This window comes from Triticum urartu, chromosome 1A, assembly GCF_056163025.1.
Source record: "Triticum urartu cultivar PI428250 chromosome 1A, HENAU_Tu73, whole genome shotgun sequence".
Lineage (NCBI taxonomy): Eukaryota > Viridiplantae > Streptophyta > Magnoliopsida > Poales > Poaceae > Triticum > Triticum urartu.
The window spans coordinates 377,450,623-377,468,562 of record NC_141873.1 but is presented as its reverse complement, the minus strand read 5'-3'; the positions used below and the strand labels follow the sequence as shown (position 1 = coordinate 377,468,562).

At 53.4% G+C, this 17,940-nt stretch overlaps 1 protein-coding gene across 1 annotated transcript; it reads left to right on the top strand.

The window, feature by feature from the left end:
- The first annotated feature begins 476 nt into the window (after window positions 1-476).
- Window positions 477-1,684, top strand: LOC125513198 (uncharacterized). The gene has a single exon (XM_048678233.2). It carries the CDS (start codon window positions 630-632, stop codon window positions 1,500-1,502), a length of 873 nt encoding a protein of 290 aa, XP_048534190.1. The 5' UTR covers window positions 477-629; the 3' UTR covers window positions 1,503-1,684.
- The last annotated feature ends 16,256 nt before the right edge of the window (window positions 1,685-17,940 follow it).

Below are 17,940 nucleotides of genomic sequence, written 5' to 3'. Positions count from 1 at the left end.
TGGGAAAATCCAAATGCAAATGATCACTCCCACCCTCACACTCACTTGGCCCGAGCAGATCGATCTCCACTCCGCTGGGCCCGGCCTCCCCCCATCGCCACAAATCAATCAAGTCGAAATAAAATTCGAAAACGCAAACGGAAAAACCCAAAGCAAATCGAACGCCCAGCACAGCTCAAAAGACCAGCACAAAGTGCAGCGTTACGTAACGTAGTACCTTGTCTCCATAAAAAAAATCAAATCGGAATAGTGGTACGTTGATTTCAAATGGAAAAGGTACGGTACTTACTGCTGCCAGGACTAAGCATGAGCTAATCATGTCGGGATGCCAACGTGCTCGCCTCTCGCTGGCATGCGGGTCCCGCTGTCGGGGAGGGCCCATGTTTCAGTGAGGATGGGGTGATGGGAGTGGCGTGGGCTAGTGGAGATGGGACTCGGCAGTGTGAGGTCAGTGACACGGCGCGGCCACCAGCCAGTGGCGGCCCGCCATAATAACGCCCGGAGCCAAGCAAAGCCAAGCCAGCCGCGCCCAGGCCACCACCACCCGTTCCATTCGCCCAGCGAACCACGAGAGCTCGCTCCGCCGCCGCCGGTTCCCTCGAGCGCGCGCTCTGCTCTTGGCCGTCACGATGGCGACGGCATGGGTGCGGTCCCTCAGCTGCAGGTCCTACGGCGTGGCGGACGCCGTCGTCGCGCCGTCCCCGAGCAAGAAGGCCCAGCCGCTCCTCCCTGCGTCGTGCGGCGCCGCGGCGGACGTCAGGGACTCGGTGGCGTCCGCGCGGCAGGCGTGGAAGCCGCGCCGGGAGCGGCGGAGGGACGGGCAGGAGAGGCAGCAGGAGTCGGCGAGGCCTCGGCCCAAGAAGAAGCCCAAGCAGACGGCGGCCGCGTTCATGCCGTCGCCCGGGACCGCGCCCGCGCCCGCGAGCTCGGCGTTCCTGACCATGGCGGAGCTTCCGGAGGGCCACTCGTCGCGGCAGGTGGTGGAGCTCATCTTCTCGTCCGGCTGGGACCTGGCCGGCGCCGCCGCGGCGGCTCCGGAGGTGGAGGCGATGTTCCGCGTGCACAGCGGCGCGCGGGCTGTGGCACGGTTCGAGGAGGCCAGGGCGGCGGCGCGCGCGCACGGCGCCGCGGCCCGGTGCGGCGCCGACGGCAACGAGATGATGCGCTTCCAGTGCCGCCCGGCCGCGGGCGCGGGCGTGGGCGGCGTCTTCGGTGCTGGCGTCGCCACCTGCCAGCTCGGCCCGTCCGGCTCCGCGGTGCGCACCTTCGCCTGCAGCGGCACCGCGCACGCCAGAGCCGCGCCGTCGCCCGGCGCGGTTCGCAGGGCCATGCTGGTGTGCCGCGTCATCGCCGGGCGCGTCCGGCCGGCGCAGGGCGACGACCCGCAGGCGCTCCGGCACCGCTCCTCGCACTACGACTCCGTGGACATGGGCGACGGCGAGCTCGTCGTGCTGGACAGCCGTGCCGTGCTCCCCTGCTTCCTCATCATCTACAAGGTCTAGCCGCGCGCGCGCGCCAAATTAACCGCCCATCGTACCTAATTACCATTCTCTTTTTGTCTCTTGCTTAACATTCCAGAGCCGGCAGGCGATACTGCCACTGTGCCAGTACGTAGAATTGACAGAGATCATCGACCCAACCCCTTGTGTAAAACAGTAAAAGATTGCTTCTTCTTTCTCTTTTTGCTCGCGTTGAATCTCATCTTGAAATGGTGTATAAAAATGTTCTTGCTCGTCTCACTTTTCACCGTCGATTCAAACATCTCTGGCTCCCTCTCTGCATGCATGTACGAACTCCGCTCTGAAATTTTATCCTTTGTGGCATCTTTTCCCGCTTTTACCGGCGCAGGGATTTGTCTGCGTAGGTTTAAAGGTTTCTTGTCGCACAGCCCTCTCGTGTTTGCTTCTCCTTTTGCCATTGCCAGGCAGTATTTGTCGCCGCTTGAGGGCGATTAGCATCCGTATGGGTTTTTTGTCAGGTAGGATATAAGAGGAAGTTGGCAACATCTTCAGAGGCCCGGCGCAAAGTTTTCGGGCTCGTGGTCTGGCCCTTGGAGGAAGAAAACGTCCGTCTCCTGTGGAGGCCTGCCTTTGGTCCCTTGCTGCCTGTCACATTGCCAAATTGACATTGCTTGCTCTGTCCCGTTCTAGGCTCGTGGTCACGCATGTCAGGAGTGTGTTTGTACATCCTTCTTATGGTTGTCTTCAGGTGATCTTGCCCTGGAGCTGTTTCGCTGCATATGTTTCAGTGTCATTTTCGTTGCTACTACTTCAGTGTCACCGGAAGCCCTGTTCAGCCAACCGCTGAACTGGCTGATTCCAGGTAGTACCATAACCATACAATATCACCTTTTCCCTTTTCTTTTACGGTATTGCATTGTTTGGTCAGTGTTGTTTGGTGGGTGGTCTTCCTCTATCTTTGTTCGGCCATATGTCGTCTCATCTATGTTTATATGCTACGGTGCAGTACCGATCCACATGTGATTTTTCTCGTTGTACTTCTGGCAACTACTTTAGTGATCTAAGAGCAACTTCAACGGACCGACCCAAATGGACGGCGATTTTATCTGTTTTTTGTCTGTTTGGATCGGTCAGGCGGACACAGACGTCCGCTTCCGCGTTTGGGTCAGCGCGTGCGCCCAACGCTGGGCCGACCCATTTTGACAGTGCAAAAAAAGCATGCATATTTAAAAAACATTTATTAAACATTACAGCCGGCCATGAAGGCCGACGAGAGTCCACGCGTCCACATTAGCATTTAAGAAAAATAAAAACAACCGAAACTACGAGGCGGCGCGCAGCCCTAGGCGTCGTTCTCGTCCTCCTCCTCGGGGTCGGTGAGGTCGATGAACGTCGGCGCAGGGCCGGCCCAAGGGAACGTCGTGTTCTAGGCGGTGGCTATGTAGGCCTTGGGCAGCTGTTCCGGCGCGGGAGTGCCAGCGGGGAGCTGTGCGGCCACCTGTGCAGCCGCGGCCTGGCGCGCCTCCTCCTCAGCCTCGCGCTGCTACTCCTCGAGGTCGCGCTCGAGCATCTCCTCGTACTCGCCGAGACGGCGCTTCTTGGCTAGCCGTCACTGACGCTACATCTCGAGGTAGGCCGCCTCCTGCGCCGGCGTCGCCCCCATCCAAACCGATGGCGCAGTACTCCCGTCCAGGAGTACCGCTCGATCGGGGACGGCGACGGCTGCGGCTCCGGGTCGGCCTTGACGCGGCGTCGAGAAGGGGACGGCGGGGTCACCGGCGGCAACACGCAGTCGCCGGTCGCGGATAGGGCAATGGCCTGCGCCATGGCCGCCTCGTATCCGGCCTCATGTTGCTCCGCCGCCTCCACCCTGCGCCGCTCGTCCTCCTTGCTCCCGCGGTAGACCGCCGCAAGGGCCGCCTGGTAGGCGTCCTCGGCTGCCTGGTTCTCCTTGCGGACGACGAGCGGGGACGGCGGCAGGCTGCGGTCGACCTCATGCACGCCGCGCCGCCTCGCCTCCTCGTGCTCGAAGGCGAACCACCGCTTCCAGTTCGGCGAGTCGAAGGCGTAGGTGTCGTCACGACGCTGCTCCGGCGTCAGCAGCGCCCGCCGGCGCCGCACCTCCTCCGCGTGCGCCCTAGCCGACTGCGGCGCTGCTGGCACTGGGATCCTCTCTGGATCCATATGCCAGTTGTGCGGCAGGGTGACGTCGGGGTACGGCAGAGGCACGCGGTGCTGCCAGTGCCACTCCGCCTGGTGCACAGGCACGTTCACGCACTGCCTCTGCCGGCGAGCCGGTGCTGGCGGAGGCGGGAGGAGCTCTGATGGGAAAGGGACGGCGGGGGCCTTGCCCTTGGCCTTGCTGTTGACAGCGCCGGAGAAGAACCCCATCTCGCTATGGTGGTGGCGGCTAGGGTTTGCCGGCGACGGGGGAGCAGAGCTGGCTAGATGTGGACGACGAGTTTGGATGAGGACGGCCCCGCCGCACGGTCAGCTTAAAAAAGGACGACCGCCGTCGCTGACGCGTGGGCCCGTGGTCACAAATTAAGCTGACTGCGTGGGCAGCGGGTAGTTGAACGGCCGCCAGGTGGGGACGCGGCGGACGTCGAAGGCGTGCGTGGCGTCCGTTCCGCGTCTGCGCCGACGCATTTGGGGCGCAAATTTGGACCACAAATGCGTCGGCGTAGACACGAAGTTGACGTGATTTGGGTTTAGGTCGGCGCGTTGGGCCGCCACTTTTGTCCGCGCCGACCCAAACGGACGCAGGCGGACGAAATGAATCACCCCTTTGGAGTTGCTCTAAACACTTCTATATTAATTTATAAAGGGAGTATATAGTATTTTACCAACAAAAAATATAGCCCTACAAGATTTCACCCCCTGGCTGTTGGATCTTGCATGTTCGGCTGTAGGGGGATCAGGGCGTAAGAGCACCTCCAGCCGCGCCCCCAGGAAGGCCTCCCCAGGCGATTTTTTCGCGCCGGCGCTGAAAAAACAGTTCAGTCGCGCCTCCAGGAGCCCGATTTTCGCTGGCCTGGGCCGAAATCAGCGCCGACAGACCCAGACCGAACCCGGCGCACTGGGGGGCGCCGGGGCGAGTGGTTTTGGCGCAAAAAAGGCGTGGGCCATCCACGTCAGCGACATCGCGCCTCGTCTTCCTCCAACGCCTCGGTTCCCGCGGGGAATCAATCGCAAGGCTGCCGCCGCCGGTCAGCCTTGCCATTGATTCCTCACGGGCGGCGCGTCACGGGACGTAGCGCCGACGCCTCCCCTCCCTCGCACACGTACACACAGGCGCGGCGCGGCTATATAAGCCGGTGGCCTCGCTCGCCTGTGGCCACACCAGCCCAGCCCTCGCCACCAAGCTATACCTCTCCCGAGCGCCGCCGCCCAGCCCCTCCCCTCTCCCTCCCCTCCCCGATGGCCGAGCGTTTCCCCAGAGACGAGGCGGCGGCCAACGGCTTCGGCCGCCGCACGCTCCGCGAACAGGAGTCCTAGCTCCTATTCTAGGCGAACATCCCAGCGCCGCCGGACATGCGCGTCGGGCCGACGGCTGGAGGCTCAGCAATGGGGGAGTGCCCATTCCCCCGTTGCCCGACGCCGTGGCCAAACTCGCCTACTTCGCCGAGGAGGTCGACGTCGTGCGCGCCTCCCTCACCGACGCCCAACTCTCCCTCCCCAAGTACGCCGCCGACAACCATGCGGCTTGGGCGGCGTATTTCGAGCGCCGTCAGCAGAAGTGGATGGCGTCCACCAACGGCGCGGCGGTGGTCGGCGGCCTGAAGAACAGCAAGGGGCGCCACCTGTGGTGGGGCGTCCCCGGCCGCACACTCGAGGGCGACAACGATCCGCCGTTGGCGTACCCCCAGCGAGGGCGGTCGCCCAGGCGCACCACCGACGCGACGGGCCATGGGCGCCAAGGAGGTTCGGCTCCTCCTCTTCTTCCTCCTCCTCGCGCTCTTCCTCGCACTCCTCCGACACTCCGGCGCACTCCTTGTCATCAACGAGGGCAGCCGGCGCGCCTCCTCGTCGGCTCCTCCTCCGCGCTTCGTCAAGCCAAAGACGGAGCCGGGGCTCGCGCCGGTGAAGGCAGAGTCGGGGCTCGCCGCCGTGAAGACGAAGCACGGCAAGGTCGAGCGCGAAGACAACGCGGCCCTTGAATGGGCACGCTAGGACTCCCTCAAGATGGCGATGGAGCGCCAGTGCGCCGCCCTGCAGCGCTTCGCGGAGCGCCGTCGGGGCCGCGACGAAGGAGGAGTCGTCGTCATCGACGACAGCGACGACGACGACACGCCGCCGCCGCCACCAGTCCGCCATGGCGATGCCGGGTCCAGCAGGGGCGCCCGCGTCAAGGAGGAGAAGGCCGATGACGAGGATGGCGGCGACGACGGCAACTACTCGGTGTTTAGCAAGTTTCTTTTAGATTAGTTTATTATATATTTTTTATGTAATGAAAATCGGCGAACTTTGTCCAAATATATGCCCAAGTTGGCCGAAATTTGTCGTGTTTAGCCGAATTTCGCCGAATTGTGCCGAAATTTGCTATACTTTTTTATTTTTTAAACGCGTCTGGGGACGGCCCTGGGGCCGGCGGATGGGGACCAACTCGCCCCCAGGCCCATTTTTTGCGCCGGCTCACTCCCAGACGACGATTTTAGGCGCCCCCTGGGGGGCCAACGGCTGGAGATGCTCTAAGTTATTGGCATGGCATGCTGCGGTGTCTCTTGTCAAGGCAGCTCACACTGCTGCCAACACTCGGCCGCATACCTCGATGGACCACCCTCCTCTCGGTGTGAATCATTGGGAAGACAAAGATTGGAACGCAAACGTTTGGTTTTCTGGATGTAGATACATCCTATATGAAAAAAAATCAATAATTAAATAAGAAATGCCAAAATATCTGAAATAAACTTGATCTTCCGTTGTACTCCCGCCGTTCCTAAATACTCTTTCCGCCCCAAAATAAGTGTCTAAAGGAGTATAGTCTTTTTTAGAGATTTCAATACAAATTACACACGGATGTATAAGACTTACTCTCCACCCTCGGCCTCCCCTCTCCCCCTGCCGCCACCGGCAGGCGCCGCCGGGGCTTCCCCCCTTGCGACGGATCCTGACGGCACAGATTTGGGGGCGGGCGTGTGGTGGCACGGGCGGGCTCCCTCTGCAACACTGTTCCGGCAATGTGGCGGCTCCTGGCGGCGCGGTGCGGCACGGGGGCTCCCCTGCGTGTGCAGCGCATCGTCCGGCTGAGAGGACTCGGCGGCCGAGCAGTGCGGTGCTCCACCGACGGCAGGGCTACGGTCTGCAGGCGGTGCGTCCCTGCTTCGGCTTCGTCTCTTCTTTGCGGCTTGGCTCCAGCTAGCCGCAAGGCTGCAAGGCGGTGGGCTCTGACGACCTTGGAGCTGGGAGGATCCAAGTTGGGGGATCCAGCTCTGGTCATGATAAGCTTTGCAGGGCTGATGGGCTTGGACTGGTGCTCGACGGGCAGTGTTGCTGATGGAGGCAGGGGATGCCAGGAGGCTCTAGTGGCTCTGCATGGTGGTGGCGCGACTGCTGTGTCAGGGGTGTGCGGACTAGCGGAGGTGCTTGTCGGCCTTGGCCGGCTACGTGGAGGTGATGGTCTACTGCTACAGGCGAAAGCCTTGCCGGCGCTTGCCGGGCAGCAGCGGCGGTGCTCATGGGCATCACTAACCTTCTTGGGGGCGCTGTCATCTTGATGTGCATCATCTACTTCTGGACCGAGCTCTTCGCTCGAAAGCTTTGACTCATTTGGGTCAGGCAACGATGTCGTTCCTGCGGCATTTCCTCGTTTTGGGCGTTGCTTTAAAGACCAACGATCCTTTTGTGCTTCCTTGGGCTGGACGTGCACGACATCATGGTTGGTAGGCACCCCATCTGTCGTGGTTTTGTCAAGGCAGATGTCCTAGAGAAAGGACTTAGTCGTGGAGCCATCGCGACGGGTTAGCTTGAAGGGGTTAAAGCGGACACAGGGACGCAAGAGAGTTTATACTAGTTCGGCCCCTTCGATGAAGGTAAAAGCCTACGTCTAGTTGTGATGGGATTGATGGGGTTTCGATGACTAGGGAGCAAATAAGCTTCACCTATGTCTCGAGTTGTTGTCTGTTGTCTGAACCGCCGCCGGGTCGTCCCCTTATATACACGGGTGACGCCCTTCGGTTCACAGATTCCCAATACCGGCTCATAGATGTGTCCGGTTTGGTCTCTACTTATTCCTAACTTACAATACAAGTTACATACCAACGCCGGTTTACGGCTACAGGCCTTGAACCGACTATGGGCCTTGAGCCCTCATCTGCCTTCTTGGGTTTCAACATAGTTAACTACTGAAGAAGTTAACCCGGCCCAGATAGGCCGGTTTACGCCCAGTAGTGATATCCTCAACATTAGGCCCCAGATTGATTTGAACAGGTTCATGTCAATCCTTAGCAAAAATCTTCATCTTCAACACCTTCTTGTAGTTTGTTGAATTGCCATGATGTCATCTTCTCTGGTCGTTGTAAACCGGCGTGATGTCACCTGTTATAAAGAAACTTATCCATGATACCTTTTTTGTTTAATAGGTCTGCGACAATCGAGGCGACAGCTCCGTTTCCAGACCCACGGTTCCTTGATTTTCGCGCCTGACACATGCCCCTTGCCTTATAAATAAGACCGAAAGGTCATTTCTTTTTTCCCATTCGTGCCCTTCTGCTTCGTCTTCCCCGCGTCGTCTAGCTTCGGAGCTCCGCCGCCGTCGACGACTTCTGCTCCAACCTTGGCCGCTGCATCACCCTGATTGTACCAGAGCATCGTGGCGACCTTCTGTTTCTTCCTCGGCTCCGGTGAGTTCTTCACCTTTTCCTCCGTAGATCCGTTCTAGGGTTTCCAAGTTCTTCAGTGTTCATCGTCTGCTTCGTACTCATATGATAGATCCTAGATGAACCTGTGAACCTTTGCTCTGTGTAGAGGTAGTTCTTAGCATCCGCCTTTACTTATATGCCTCAAGACCATAGATCTACCTGTATCTCTGCCCATTGATTCGGTACTGTTCTTTTTTGAACCTTGAATATTTTCCTTCTTTTCTGAACTTGCTTCAGATCCATCGCTGTAGAGAAATCTTGTGAAATCTGTTTCTGTACACTTATCTATCCGCAATCTCAACTGTTTCAATGCTTAGATCCGGCGGTTTAACTTTGTAGAAAAATTGCCAAACCGGTATATACCATTAGTCCCCTTGTTGAACCGCCAGATACTGTTGCTTCATAAAACTCCAGTTTAGATAGAGCTGTCTCCAGTTTAACATTGTACATACCAGTGCACTTTAATAAATGCATTCTTGAACCGGAATTACCTATCTTGTAGATTTCATCATGGCCAAGCAAGTATATGAGTGCAACTGGGTTCCTTCTCGCGTCACAGAGACTCAACTGAATAATTTAGTCCTGATCGGCGCTTTAGGCAGCAAAAACACCATCCATTGGAGAGCTCCTGGCAAAGAATGCCCTCCCACACCTCAAGAAGGAGAGGTCATCGTTTTTGTAGATCACTTAGCCCGGGGCTTTAAGCCGCCCGGTTCTAAATTTTATCGGGACGTTTTAGCCGATTTTCAACTCCACCCACAAGACACTGGTCCCAACTCTGTTACAAACATGTGTCACTTCCAAGTGCTCTGTGAGGTGTTTTTTCAAGAGGAGCCCACAGTGGAGTTGTTCAGAGACTGTTTCCATCTAAACCGCCGTACTGAGTTTTCTGACGGTTCCAATACGGAATTGGGCGTGTGGCGATTCAGAAAAGGAAAGAGGTCACATACCCTCACGCCAAGCTGCACAGCCACCCCAAAGAGTGGAATCAAACATGGTTCTATTGCAGAGACACCTCCCCTGCTGGTGAAAATCCTTTGCCTGGCTTTCGTCCGGAGCGGCTTAGCAATACACACCCCTTTTCGCAAAGGTTGACTGCCAAGGAGAGAAGCAAATACGCTCCTCAACTGTCCAAGCTCAGAGCCTTCATGGCCAATGGTTTAACAGGAGCTGATCTCGCTCGCTGTTGGATATCGTGGAGCATACTGCCCCTTAGTCAGCGCTCCGGTTTGATGTGCGAGTATACTGGCAGTGTTGATGACCCATTGCAACATGCTAACATCCAGCTTACCGACGAAGAAATCACAGAGGCTGTGAATAAAATGCTGAATGAATCGGAACACGTCTGTGCTCGAACCGGCCTGCTTCCCTTCTGTGCCACCAACAAACCGCCAGCTGTAAGAGTTTGATTGTTCTTTTGTCTGAACCTGTTATTGATATATTCGGTCATTGTTTAATATCAATGCCTGTTTAAACAGGGCAATGATCCGTTTTGGAGCAAGAAACTGCCACAGGAGAAACCAGAAAAACCAGACAAACCGGAAAGATCAATCCGGCAAAAGACTAAAGCTGTGAAGAAGACTACCCACAGGAAAAGAACCACTGCATCCTCTAATCCGGCCGCTGATGACGATGTGGGTAACCCGGACCTTGAGGTAGAACTTGATTCACTTGGCTTATTTTTCACGCGCCTTATTGATGATGATATTTGTCAGGATGATGCCGAAGCCAGTCATGCTGATGTTGCAGAGGTAATTATTCTTTCCTCCGATTCAGATCCTTTGCCTTCACTAAAAATCCGTCAGGAAAACTGGAAGGTTAAATTTTCTCATCCTCTTGCTTACTTGGATCCCAAATTTCTTATGAAGACCCAACAGCACGAAGCTCGCCGCACGACCCGGCATAGTGGCCAGGTAGTTACCTCCGCCGGTTTACCAAATAGTCCGGTTCGGAAACGCCATTCAGAGGTCTCTAATTTGCCTGTCAGTGCTTGTCCTAAAATGGGCTATTTTCGTCAACCTCTTAATCCGTCTGACTCCGATTATCAGGTCACTTCCCATTCATCATCTGGCGAGTCATCAGCTACCCAGCTGCCGCCGCTCAAAACGGTGCTTGGGTAAGCCATACTTATCATAATGCTTCTGGTGTATTACTTTGTAGCATATACTGTACTAACCTTTGTTACTCCTTTCAGGGCCAAGCCTAAGCCAAGCAAGAAGGCTCGCCTAGATAAAGCGGCTGAAGAAGATGCTATTCCTGAACCGGACAGAGTACTCAACCCTGAAGCGGCCATCCGTGAGGATGTGCCAAACGACCCACCACCACAAGATGATGATTTTATTACTGAAGAGAGACATGTTGATACCTCCGGTCCTGTTGACCAGCCCAGAAGCCCCATCCGGATTGAGAAATCCACCAGTCCATCCAAGTCTACTGATAAACTGACGGCCCCAATACAAACCGGCGACGCCAAGGATGATGAAGTTGTTATTACTGGCATTGGCCATACAGAGCCAAGCAATCCTGTCGCTTTGTCTAAACATACTGCCAAGGAAGAATTTGCTGCCTTTGGCAAGGGCAAGTGGAATGTTGATCTGGCGACTTACGCTGCTCTGAACGCCCAAGACATCCATTCCGGCTATCTGAACTGGCTGTATACCAGTCGTGACTATGAAGCCGGTCTGGTTAACATGATGAAAGATAAATATGAGGTAACTTCCATATGCTCTTTCCTGCTTGTATGCTTCAATTCTTGCTGACTCGCCTAGCCCCCAAGGACCGGTTTGTAATCTTCTTTCAAACCGGGACTTACTAATATAAATCTTAATGCCTCAAAATTCGCTGATGTAGCCCCCAAGGGCCGGTTCAACTTAGTGTAGTTAAACCGGGACTTAAGTAATTAATATCGCCGCATCAGAATTTATTTGAACAAATAGCCATTAGCCCCCAAGTGCCAAGTTGAAATACTTGTATTGAGCTTGGGACTTTATAATCAAGTGAAATATGAAGATCAAATAGGCATTAGCCCCCAAGCGCCAAATGCATAACTTGTTATGTGGTTGGTGCTTCAATTCTTGCACTGCTTGCTGAATCATATAACTGTCTGTATGTAGGCTGAGCTGAAGACAAAAGAGACCCAAATCGCCGATCTCCAAGAAAATATGAAGTCCCAACAGACTGAAACCTCAAAAGAAAAAGAGGAGTTGACCAGCGCCTTAAGCGTCATGGAACAGCTTAAGAAGGATTTCAAGAAGGAGCGGGCGGATTGGGCTACTGAAAAATCCGCTTTAACCAAACGAGCAGAAGACGCCGAGGCTGCACTAAAACCGGTGGTGGATGAACTGACCAGCATAAAGAGGCACACGCATGCCATGACCGCTGCTATCTTTGGTAAGCCGGTTTGATTTCTGAATTGATTCTGCCGTCTTACAGAGCTGCCGGTTTGTTAACCCTTTGTGATATTTCAGGGACACACATTGGTCATTTGGGGTCAGATGTGCGGAAGAAATTGAAAGCCGCCTATACGTTGATCGAACAACTGTACACTGGTGCACAGCGGATCATCTGTACTGCATCCCACAACAAGCCGGCGCCCACTTTGATTCAGGACACTCTGCAGAAACTGTCGGTGCTTCCTGCCCGGGTTGAAGAGCTGAAGAAATATGCTGCTCGAACCGGTGTGATCAATGCCTTAATCCGGGCAAAAGCTTGGGTGCCGGATTTTGATCCTATTGAAGCGGCTCAGGGCTATCCTAGCTTGAAGGAAGACGGGTCAGAGTTTAGTGAAGCGGATCTGCGAGCAATAAACCAGGAGGTGCCTCCGCTAGCTTGTCAATTGGCTGAAGAAGCAGACTTGTCTCATTATCAAGCCCAATATGACAATCAAAACAAGCGAGTAGCTGCACCAATTCATGAAGCGGAAAATCTTATCCCTCCAATCCGTAAGCATACTTACGCTTCCGATATTGAACCGTCGTTGCTGATCCATGATGAAGCTGTCTTTCGAGCATTAATGGGAATCGACTGGACAACTGTTGATTTCCAGCCGCTGGGTAGAGAAACTGAAGTTGAAGCGGCGCGGGATGACCCACAACCATCAGGCCAGGCTGGTGACCAAGCTTGAACCGGAAGCCGGTTTAAACTGCTTCTCCTTTGAAAAAACAATGATCTTGTTTTGGGCACTGTGTTGCCTTGTAATAGGCTAGCCGATACTCTTGATTTTGATATGCCTTCGTGCATAAGTACTGCAATTTGTTCTTCCTTTGGGTGATGAACTTTCCAAAGTATTTTCTGCAATATAAAAATCTTAAAGTGCCACCGCGGTTGTACCGTCAGGCGGAGTATGATGTCTGCATATGTGAAATCAAAATATCTGAAATGTAAGCATATGATCAAATCTTTGAGATACATGATACCTGCCATCGTTGGGCATGAAGTTGGCTTAGCCAATCTTGAAACGGAGGTTTCATAAACCCACACTGTTGGAGGAGATAGCAGCTCCTGTATATATATAATGCCGGTTTACCATGTAAACCGTGCCGGATTATAATAAAGCACCGTGTTACTCCATAATAGGATGTTAACAAAAAAATCAAACTAGGCAAATAGTCTCCGGATTAAAAATGAACCGTGTTCCGTCAATTGACAGTGTGAACCGGTTTTAAAATTTTGTCGGTTTAAAAAACGCATCAAAAAGAAAGAAATATCTATCAAAGAAAATTGTGAAGCAAAGGCAGTGATAAAACCATTTGCAAAAATAGGCTTATTTGAGCCGATCAGATGGCGTTACCATGGTCGGACATGACCAAGCTCCCGATAGGTGTAGCTATGGTTCAAGTCAGCCAGGTCCCCAAATGAAACCATGGCATTTATGCCGATGAAGAGGCGTGGCAATGGTTCGGGTTCGACCAAGCCCCCAAGTGATTCTGTGGCCTTAGGCCGATCAAGAGGCGTGACTGGTTCAGACGTGACCAAGTCCCCAAGTGATCTGGTGGCTCTCGCCTATCAAGAGGTGTTGCATTGGTTCGGACACGACCAAGCCCCCAAGTGATATAACATGATGCTTTTGAAAAGCTAACTCAAGGGGTAAACTGGAGGCCGCTTTAGAACAACTCCGTGTAACCACACATGATGTAAAAGGATAGATACCCCACTTTAGCTGAGGTTCCGGTTTATTATATTTAATCATAATATATACATCGTCATAATATGTACATAAGTAGAGCCAATGGCTCAGGTATAGTAAGGCCGAAGATGAGCTATGTTCCACGGCCTGTTGGTCTCTTCCTCTGATGTACGTGAGTCTTTATGCTCTCGAATATCGATCAGATAGTATGACCCGTTGTGCAGATTCCTTCTGACCATGAAAGGTCCCTCCCAAGGTGGGGATAGCTTATGCATATCAGTCTGGTCTTGAATGAGCCGAAGCACCAAATCTCCTTCCTGAAAGGCTCTGGTTCTGACTCGGCGACTGTGTTAACGACGAAGATCCTGTTGGTAAATCGCCGAGCGGGCGGCTGCTATGTCACGTTCTTCATCCAACAGGTCCAAAGCGTCTTGCCGTGCTGTCTCATTGTCCGCTTCAACATAAGCCGCCACACAAGGTGAGTCATGACGGATATCACTCGGGAGAACCGCCTCCGCTCCGTAGACCATGAAGAACGGCGTGTATCCTGTTGATCTGTTGGATGTAGTATTGATGCTCCATAACACAGATGGTAACTCTTCTACCCAACAACCCGACGTTCTCTGCAAAGGAACCATAAGCCGGGGCTTGATGCCTCTCAAGATCTCTTGATTAGCCCTTTCTGATTGACCATTGGACTGTGGGTGTGCCACTGATGAAACGTCAAGCCGGATGTGCTCCCGTTCGCAGAACTCCTTCATGGCACCCTTGGACAAATTGGTACCATTATCCATGATGATACTGTGTGGAAAGCCAAACCGGAAAATCACTTTTTTGATGAACTGAACCGCCGTGGCCGCATCACACTTGCTAACAGGTTCTGCCTCCACCCACTTTGTAAACTTGTCAACCGCCACTAGGAGGTGGGTCTTCTTATCTTTGGACCTTTTGAAAGGCCCAACCATATCCAGCCCCCAAGTCGTAAACGGCCAAGTAATTGGAATCATTCTCAATTCTTGAGCCGGCACATGAGCACGTCTTGAAAACTTTTGGCAACCGTCACATCGTCTGACCAGATCCTCCGCATCAGCATGAGCAGTTAACCAATAGAAGCCAAGGCGAAACGCTTTAGCTACCAAAGATTTTGAACCGGCATGGTGACCACAATCTCCTTCATGGATCTCACGCAAAATTTCACAACCTTCTTCAGGAGACACACAGCGTTGAAATGCCCCTAATACACTGCAATGATGCAACTCGCCATTGACAATAGTCATGGACTTGGACCGCCGGATTATCTGTCGGGCCAGAATCTCATCCTCTGGTAACTCGCCCCGGTTCATGTACGCCAGGTAAGGAAGCGTCCAATCCGGAATGACATGAAGAGCTGCCACCAATTGAGCCTCCGGATCAGGAATAGCCAAATCCGCTTCACCAGGGAGCTTGACCGACGGGTTGTGCAGCACATCCAGAAAAACATTGGGCGGGACCGGTTTGCGCTGAGAGCCCAGCCGGCTTAAATCGTCCACCGCTTCATTCTTCCGTCGGTCCACGTGGTCCACCTGATAGCCTTTAAAGTGACCTGCAACAATATCCACCTCACGACGATATGCTGCCATGAGTGGGTCCTTGGAGTCCCAAGTGCCAGATACTTGTTGAGCCACGAGGTCCGAGTCACCGAAGCACTTAACTCGACTTAGGTTCATCTCCTTAGCCATCCGGAGACCATGGAGCAAGGCTTCATACTCAGCTGCATTGTTAGTACAAGGGAACATTAAACGGAGAACGTAACAAAACTTATCACCTCGTGGGGAAGTTAATACGACTCCAGCCCCCGAGCCTTCCAATTGCCTGGATCCATCAAAATGGATGGTCCAATATGTGTGATCCGGCTTTTCTTCAGGTGCTTGCATTTCCGTCCAATCATTGATGAAATCAACAAGTGCTTGAGACTTAACCGCCGTCTGAGGCACATACTTCAATCCGTGCGGCCCAAGCTCTATAGCCCACTTGGCAATCCGGCCAGTCGCTTCCCGGTTCTGGATGATATCCCCCAAAGGAGCAGAACTGACCACCGTAATTGGGTGCCCTTGGAAGTATTGCTTAAGCTTACGGCTTGCCATAAAAACTCCATACACCAGCTTCTGCCAATGCGGATACCTTTGCTTGGACTCAATGAGTACCTCGCTGATGTAATAGACCGAACGTTGAACCGGATGCTCCTTACCTGCCTCCTTTTGCTCCACCACAATAGCCACGCTGACCGCACGAGCATTAGCAGCAACATATAGCAGTAACTGCTCCTTGTCAATGGGAGCGGCCAGCACAGGCGGATTGGCCAATTGCCGCTTTAAGTCCTTAAATGCTTCATCAGCAGCGGAACTCCAGATGAACTGATCCGTCTTCTTCAACATCTGATACAAAGGGATTGCCTTCTCACCAAGGCGGCTGATAAACCGGCTTAACGCGGCAATCCGGCCTGCCAGGCGTTGAACATCATTGATACACTTCGGTTTAGCCAGGGAGGTGATGGTTGTGATCTTCTTTGGATTAGCCTCAATACCCCCGTTGGACACCAGAAAACCCAATAACTTGCGTGCCGGTACACCAAAGACACACTTGGCTGGATTAAGCATCATCTTGTACGTCCTCAGGTTATCAAAGGTTTCCTTCAAATCGTCAACCAGAGTCTCCTTCTCCCTGGACTTAACCACGATATCATCCACGTAAGCATGTACATTACGGCCAATCTGCTTGTGAAGACAATTTTGTACACACCGTTGATAAATTGCCTGGGCACTCTTGAGCCCAAAGGGCATAGGCACATAGCAGAAGGCTCCAAAGGGAGTTATGAATGCCGTCTTCTCTTGGTCCTTAACTGCCATTTTGATCTGATGATAGCCAGAATATGCATCCAAAAAACTTAAACACTCACAACCTGCCGTAGCATCAATAATTTGATCAATACGGGGGAGGGCAAAAGGATCTGCTGGAAAAGCCTTATTAAGATCTGTGTAATCCACACACATGCGCCAGGTGCCGTTTTTCTTAAGGACTAGCACCGGATTGGCAAGCCACTCAGGGTGAAAAACTTCAACAATAAAGCGAGCTGCTAAGAGCCTGGCTACCTCTTCTCCAATCGCCTTGCGTCTTTCTTCGTTAAATCGGCGGAGGAACTGTTTCACCGGTTTGTATTTAGGATCCACATTAAGGGTGTGCTCAGCGAGTTGCCTCGGTACACTTGGCATGTTAGAGGGCTTCCATGCAAAAATGTCCCGATTCTCACGGATGAACTCGATGAGCGCGCTTTCCTATTTCGGATCCAAGTTGGTACTGATGCTGAACTGCTTGGACGAATCGCCAGGTATGAAGTCAATAAGCTTAGTTTCTGCTGCCGATTTGAACTTCAGGGCCGGATCATGCTCCGTAGTTGGCTTCTTTAATGGAGTCATGTCCGCCGGATCAACATTGTCCTTATAATACTTCAGCTCCTCGGTGGCACAAACCGACTCTACGTAGGCCGCATCTCCTTCCTCGCACTCCAAAGCGATTTTACGGCTTCCGTGAACCGTTATTGTCCCCTTGTGACCCGGCATTTTGAGCTGCAAATAGACATAACAGGGCCGTGCCATAAACTTGGCGTAGGCCAGTCGCCCAAACAGGGCGTGATATGGACTTTGGATTTTCACCACTTCAAACGTCAATGTTTCCGACCTGGAATCATGATCATCTCCAAAGGCCACTTCCAGAGCTATCTTACCAACAGGATATGCTGACTTGCTAGGTACCACACCGTGGAACACCGTATTAGACGGTTTGAGATTTTTATCTGTTAGTCCCATACGACGGAAGGTCTCATAGTATAAGATATTAATGCTGCTCCCTCCATCCATGAGCACTTTGGTGAACTTGTAACCTCCCACCTGAGGCGCCACCACCAGAGCCAACTGACCCGGATTATCAACCTGGGGAGGGTGATCCTCTCTGCTCCATATGATTGGCTGTTCAGACCAGCGTAAATAACGGGGCACGGCCGGTTCAACAGAGTTGACTGCCCGCCTCTGAACCTTCCGGTCTCGCTTGTCCAAGCTAGTGATGAAGACATGGTACTGCCCACTATTCAACTGCTTTGGGTTGCTCTGGTAACCTGACTGTTGCTGCTACTGGTTGTAACCACCCTGGTTGTTCTGATTATTTTGATTATTATGTCCGCCCGGATTACCATTAAATCCTGAACCGGAATTTCCTCCACCGTAACCCGACCCGGATCCTGAGCCACCGCCGGAGCCGTGATCATACCGGAAGGCATTAGAATTCTTGAACTCCTGCATAATGAAGCAATCCTTCCAAAGGTGGTTTGCTGGCACCTCCTTCGTCCCATGTCTTGGACAAGGCTGGCTCAGTAGATAATTTAGGCGGTCCGGGTTAGGGTTGGGTGCCCCACTACGATTTGGCGGTTTACCCCTGCGTCGCTGGCCCTTGTCCTGCGCGTTGG